Genomic DNA, 6,346 nt, shown 5'->3' with positions numbered 1-6,346 from the left:
AGTAAAACCTCACTACTTAAAATCGAGGACACGAACAAAAAGATAGGTTTTGGACCGGTCTCCAAATAATACCAATATCGGATCAGTATAAACTGTTATCAGGCCTAAAAAATAGATTGGATCGGTTCGAGACAATTCAAGATCGATCCAAAAAAAAAGAATAGACTGGTCCAATACCGACCCGAGACCAGTCTAAAAGGACTAAAATGAAAGTTTATACACATATTTTTTGTGTTAATTACATATGTTTTAAATCACATATACCCAACTCTTTCCTTTGTTTTTTATTAAATTTTATTATATCATTTTTATGAAATATTAATGTATCATTTTGGTGACACATTTATTAATGGAAAAATTCGAAACCGACAAATGTGCACACAAAGACCACGAGACCAAATCGAATCGTTTCAAGACTGACCCAAGACTAGTCTGATATCCGTTAATGTGCATCTCTAATCGAGACCATGGTGTAAAGGCCTATGTCTTGGGCTAGTGGTGTAACCCACCAACAACACTTCAGATCGAGGATCGAGCCTTGGATTGCGACACATATCACCTAAAGTCCTAAAAGTTATACAACATGGTCGAGGAAATCTCAATTCTCCGAGATTCTCGTAGTTACTAAAGCATCCATCCTAAAAGTTATACAACATGGTCGAGGAAATCTCAATTCTCCGAGGATTCATCCCAAGTTCGGAACAAGAAGTGAAGGGTGCTAAGTGTAAATAAAGGAAGGGACTCGACGAGTAGGTACGCTTACTCGCCGAGTCAGAGTGGGTTTGGATCGCGAATTAAGTGACCAACTCGCCGAGTCGGAAGCTGGACTCGACGAGTTGGTGCTGGAATGAGAAAACCCTAATCTTAGAGCTTGCACCCTATTTAAAGGACGTAATGTCCTTATCCCAGCCTCCTAATCCCCCTGAGAGTTCCAGAAACCCTAATTTCATGTGGGGCTTCATTGTTGAGGAGATTGGGGCTTGGAAGAGGAAATTGTTGGAAGGAGATTGAGAAATTGGAAGCTAGCATCAAGGGGCTTGTATAGATCTGGGATCTACATCAGATTTGGGCAAATCTCTAAGGTAAGGAGCCCTTATCTTAAGCTATTTCCTTTGTGGTTCATCCTTGGTGGTTGTTTTGGGAGTTCTTTAGCTTGTTTTGAGACCTATCTTAGATTTGGAGTTAGATATGGGGTTGCTACTCCAGATCTAGACTCATGATGGCCTAGAATGTCATAAAGTTTCAGTCATTGAGTTGTTGGTGAAACCCCTTTGTCTAAAACCCTAGCCCTAGTGTGTTTTGGGCTTATATCTCCATGGTTTCACGTAATGTTTGCAACTTTATGTGAGGGTTAGATTGTAGAAGGGTGGATCTATGGATTTGAGCCCCTGCATGGCTCGAAAAGCCTCTGAATGGATTGAGAACTGGAGAGACCCGGCGAGTCACATGGGTGTACTCGACGAGTTGTATGAACATGTGCATGGACTCGGCGAGTTGGAAGAACAACTCGGCGAGTCTGTTGAAGATTGCCTTGGAGTCGGTGAGTCTGGTCGCAGAACCCAATCTCTTTTGGGTTAAAGCTTTAGATTAGTGAGTCGGTTGGCGACTCGGTGAGTTGGACAGGATGGGACTCAGAGATCGTTGGACTCGGCGAGTCTTGGGGCGACTCGGCGAGTTAAGTTGTGATATGAGAGTTTTCTGGGTGTGGGAACTCGACGAGTCGACGGGGTGACTCAGCGAGTAGAAGTCAACCAGGAAGGTTGACTTTGTCGGAGGACTTTGACTTTGACCAAGAGTTGGCCAGTTTGACTTCCAAGGGTAATTTGGTAATTCTGGTATTTATGGAGTTGGTTCTTTGGTAGTGTTCTGTGGTGAAGATCGTGCTGGTGGTCGGAGCAGCTTGGTCTTACCTTTCCAGTCGGCAATTGCAGGTGAGTTATCCTCACTATATCGACAGGGTCTACGGCACCAAGGCCGACCCTTTATCGGATGGAAATTCGGGTATTGTTTGTTATGTTATTGCTTTGCTAGATCTGCATCCTGGTATTTAGGATGGTGTTATGTTAGTGGCCTGGTTAAGGTCGGTACCTGGTATATAGGGTAATGATATGCTAGTGTCGGTTAGGTCGGAATCCTGGTTAGGATGTTGATATGCTATGTGATCTGTTAGACTGTTTGTCTGGTTAAGGATTTGTTATGTGATTAATTGTTTTATGTGCACATGGTTGTTTGACGGGTTGGGTTGAGGCGGGTCCTGCTTTGTGCTGTAGGTCAACATACCCAGGGCGGACCGAATATTCCGAAGGCCTAGCGAGCAGTCCGGATAGGCTGAAGGACCCAAGAGGGCGGACCAGACGTGCCGAGGCTCGGAGGGTGGACCAGGCCGACTGAAGGCCCGGTGTAGGCGGACCAGTCATACTGTAGACTCAGAGAGTGGACCAGGTGGATTGAAGGCCCGGTGCGGGCGGACCAATCACACTGTAGACTTGACGTACATGGCTAGACTCGGAGGGTGGACCAGGTGGGTTGAAGGCTCGGTGCGGGCGAACCAGTCACACAGTAGACCCGATGTGCATGGTTGTTCTATTTGTGATATGTTATGAGTATGTTTATGTGTGGTTGGTATTTTGGGGGTAACTCACTAAGCTTTCGTGCTTACAGTTCAGTGTTTTGTTTCAGGTACTTCAGGAGATCGTGGCAAGGCGAAGGTGTGATCGTACCGCTCCTCATATTTTATGATTTATGTGATATGGTTCTAGGGGATACTCTGATGTTTAAACTATTTGAAAACAAGATGTATGAACTTAATGGTTTTTGAATAAATTAAAATGTTTTAATCTGGCTCAAATTTTATGGTCGTTACAGTTTGCTAACAACGAGGATGAATCAACCGATGCAAAGCAATAGTTAAGTACAAGCCTTTACATTTTCAAATGATATCTTAAATTCCATTCTTACACTACCTTCCTTCTTCTTAACCCTCTAATTTGTCAAAATACATATGCTAAGCTTGGAAAACCAAGTGAGTCAACTCTTGAAGGTATTGGATAAGATCAAGGGTCCAAACTCAAAGTCAAACCCCAAAAATCAATCTTCAAAGTGTCACAATATTAGTAGATTTAAAAGTTAGGGAAAGAAGCATTTCAAAGATGAATAATTCAAAACATCATCAAATCATATGAAGAAATCATCAAAATGGAAGTATCCAATGCATATGCTTCTTCTCCAAAAACCGTAAGTAAATCTTTTAGTTCAAATCTTATATTTTATGGTTATGCATCATGTGTGAAGTTGCAATAACACACTAAACACACTTATCATCCACTCACTAGGCCTTATTTCAGATCTCGATTTTAGGGGTTGGACTAATTTTCCCCACCAAAACCCTGTTGGGACTGGGCCAAAAGTGTTGATTTTTTCGGTATTGAGTTTGAAAAATCTTGAGGTTACAAATCATCACATGGCTTTGTCATTTATTATGCATTATTTATACTATGTGTTCTTTGGTCTCTTGCAACTATTTTGAGTCCTAGATGCCACTTGTAGCCTCAAATTCCTTTTAATTGGATATTACAATTCATTGTTATTTATGCAGATGGCAGTTAAAGGATATACTAAAACAACATTTGTGTAGATGGAGAAGAAAAAGTATGTTGTCATGCATAACACAAATGGGGCCGAGGAAAGAAACAAATGTATAACATATAAGAAACATATGATATGAATTATGAGCATATATCCCAAAAGCTTCAGTTGGCTACTATTTTATCAAATAAACTTGGAATTTAACAATATCAATCAAATAAACCCGAAATTAAAATTAGAATTTGGAGAAAAAAAAAAAGATAGGATTGTTTGCATAATAAGATTCATCTCTTCATCGACCAAGATACGCAACACGATCCTTTTGTATTGCTTGTGCTAGATTGATATCAAAGAGCTCACACCGAATTGGCATCTCCATTTCATAAAATGGATTCTTCAACACATAATCCGTGTACAATTCATAAATATGTTTCAACAAATTATCCATGTGATGTGTTCCAGGCTCAGATACAACAAAAAACTTTGTCCCTGCCAAAATACACCCCACCATTAATCCATGTCATGTGTTTATGTTTACACAACATTTTTCACTGCTATAATTGGGTAGATATTTTTTCAAGATACAAAGAGGGTGATAATTAGTTATTTTCCTAGTTTTTACATTATTAGACCAAAGAGTATAATGATCATGATATATTTAGACTTTGTAGTTCTCAATTGCCCAAAATATTTGCATAATATGTATTTGTTATACACACATTTCTCTCTTCAGATTCTGCTACCTTTTGTATGGGAATTAAAGCAAATTTGGCTAAAAATCAAATGCATTGGAACTCTGTATTCTTTCCATAGTAGAAAAAGGCAAGATTTGCCTCGTATCAGTTCAGACCTAATATTCTTATAGCTCAAATTTCCTATGTAATTTGAAGCAGGATTTAACAGGGCATCAGTCAGCATTTGTCATAATCATTTCATTAGAAATGAAGTCTTCATCACAAGGTTCGAAATCCATACAGATTTGTAGGACGAAAAGCAACTAGTGATTTAGGTCTATAGTATTTTTAACAAAGGGGGGAAATTTTCGATTACAGCAGGTTCAATGTTATCCTCGATCATCAGATTCGGTTTACAAAATGAATATGATCGACCTTAAAAGTTAACAACGTACCGGTAAGAGACTGAAAGCAATGAAGATCAAATGTGTCCGCTTCCAGGAGTTCGATACCGGAGCATCCGGAGATTGGGGACAATTGCTGGGAGATGGCGTGCATCGAGTGCCACAAACTTGCTAATCTCAAGCTATCATTGGTATCCATTCTGCCTGCTAACCCATAATCCTATCGCATTTTTTGTTCATTAGAAAACCCCCAAAGTGCTGGATTTGGAATTTTAGGTATTTACCTTGTAGAAGATGAGACCTCCTGATTTGTTGATGATGTAAAGACTATAAATTGCAGCCATACTTTGCTGTAGCAGATTGAGTAAAACCTCACAGATCCAGGTTCAGGCTCAGTAGGAGACTCGCTTTTTGTAGAGCATACAAAATTCGGGTCCAAGAGCGTATTGAACAAATTTCTTGTTCGAATAACCGAGAGAATTGCCGTGCTCTATGTTGCAAGTTGTAGTTGTTAATTTACTCTATTTGGTCCTTAATGTTTATTATTATTACTATTTGGTGGAGTATCGTATATTAGTTTATTACAAGGACAAAAAGTAATGGTGTAAAAAAAAATCATTTATTCAAGTTTTTGTAACCACAAAGATTATGTTTCCTAATAAAATAAATAATTACTGAGTTTGTGGCATTTGATAAATCATATGGACTATTTATGTAATTTGGTCTTAAATAATCTATACTAATAAAATTATTTAGTATCAATTTGGAATATACTATCTATATTAATATATATATATATATATACATTAATTAATATATTAATAGAAAAAATTCATAAATATAAAGTTATTATGTACATTAATTAATATATTTATAAAATTAATTAATATGAGGTGACATTTATAGGTGAAAATTAAATAAAAAAGAAAAAATAACTATAAAAATGACAAGTGGATATTAGATAATTCAAAAAAATCTAGAAAACGACAAGTGTAAAAATGAAAGAGAATATGACATGTAGTAAAATCATTCTTATTTGCTAGAGTAGATTATTTTTTTTTAGGGAAATTAAGTAATCTAACCCATCATTTTAATAAAAATAATCAATATATATATATATATATATATATATATATATATATATATTAAAATGACCACTTGCTTTGGAACATAGCATTCCGGAGTTATGGTATCCGTTCCTGAGTTCCTACTCCGTATTATAACCTCAGTTTTTTTCGTCACACACACACACACACACACACACACATATATATATATATATATATATATATATATATATGTGTGTGTGTGTGTGTGTGTGTGTGTTCGCATGCATGCTTAGAATCTTACATTTAACAAGTAATTCGTAATTAAAATTGCTTTAAAATGAGTTTCTCAGAGAGTTAGCACGAAGAAAACTTTAACAACCTGTATGTTTACCTTCACAACCTTAAGCGAACTAACTTGCATACTTACACTCACATCAGAATTGATTTGATGGGTCATTTCAAAGCTTGTTTTGTGGCTATTGGATGGGAGGTATATTTGTTTTTTTGTACTTTGTATTGTTTCTTTAAAACTGATAATATTTCTACATCTAAATTAATTCATTTTTGTTCCCAAAAAAATACAGCTCCATACATTCATAGGTTTGTTTCTTGCCTGTGATCTTCATAGGTAGTG

At 37.3% G+C, this 6,346-nt stretch overlaps 1 protein-coding gene and 1 long non-coding RNA gene across 2 annotated transcripts; one reads left to right on the top strand and one right to left on the bottom strand.

The window, feature by feature from the left end:
• The first annotated feature begins 3,131 nt into the window (after nucleotides 1–3,131).
• LOC145101121 (uncharacterized) lies at nucleotides 3,132–3,846 on the top strand. Its single transcript, XR_013705471.1, has 2 exons — nucleotides 3,132–3,234; nucleotides 3,596–3,846. It is a non-coding gene; the product is annotated as an uncharacterized LOC145101121 (long non-coding RNA).
• Nucleotides 3,737–5,170, bottom strand: LOC145101120 (SNARE-like superfamily protein). Its single transcript, XM_079038282.1, has 3 exons — nucleotides 4,948–5,170; nucleotides 4,715–4,883; nucleotides 3,737–4,074 (listed from the first exon to the last, which is right to left on the bottom strand). Exons 1-3 carry the CDS (start codon nucleotides 5,005–5,007, stop codon nucleotides 3,878–3,880), a joined length of 426 nt encoding a protein of 141 aa, XP_078894408.1. The 5' UTR covers nucleotides 5,008–5,170; the 3' UTR covers nucleotides 3,737–3,877.
• Between the last annotated feature and the right edge of the window lie 1,176 nt (nucleotides 5,171–6,346).

The sequence above is a fragment of the Lactuca serriola genome, chromosome 4 (genome assembly GCF_051521515.1).
Source record: "Lactuca serriola cultivar US96UC23 chromosome 4, Lser_US96UC23_V15, whole genome shotgun sequence".
Lineage (NCBI taxonomy): Eukaryota > Viridiplantae > Streptophyta > Magnoliopsida > Asterales > Asteraceae > Lactuca > Lactuca serriola.
This window is presented reverse-complemented; position numbering and strand designations above follow the sequence as displayed.

Excerpts from the sequence above, each read along its gene's own strand:
- LOC145101120 (XM_079038282.1), bottom strand. The coding sequence starts at position 5,007 with ATGGCTGCAATTTATAGTCTTTACATCATCAACAAATCAGGAGGTCTC. Across the intron at positions 4,884-4,947 it reads GAGGTCTCATCTTCTACAAG|GATTATGGGTTAGCAGGCAG; the intron begins GTAAATACCTAA and ends AAAATGCGATAG. Across the intron at positions 4,075-4,714 it reads TTGCTTTCAGTCTCTTACCG|GGACAAAGTTTTTTGTTGTA; the intron begins GTACGTTGTTAA and ends GTATTTTGGCAG.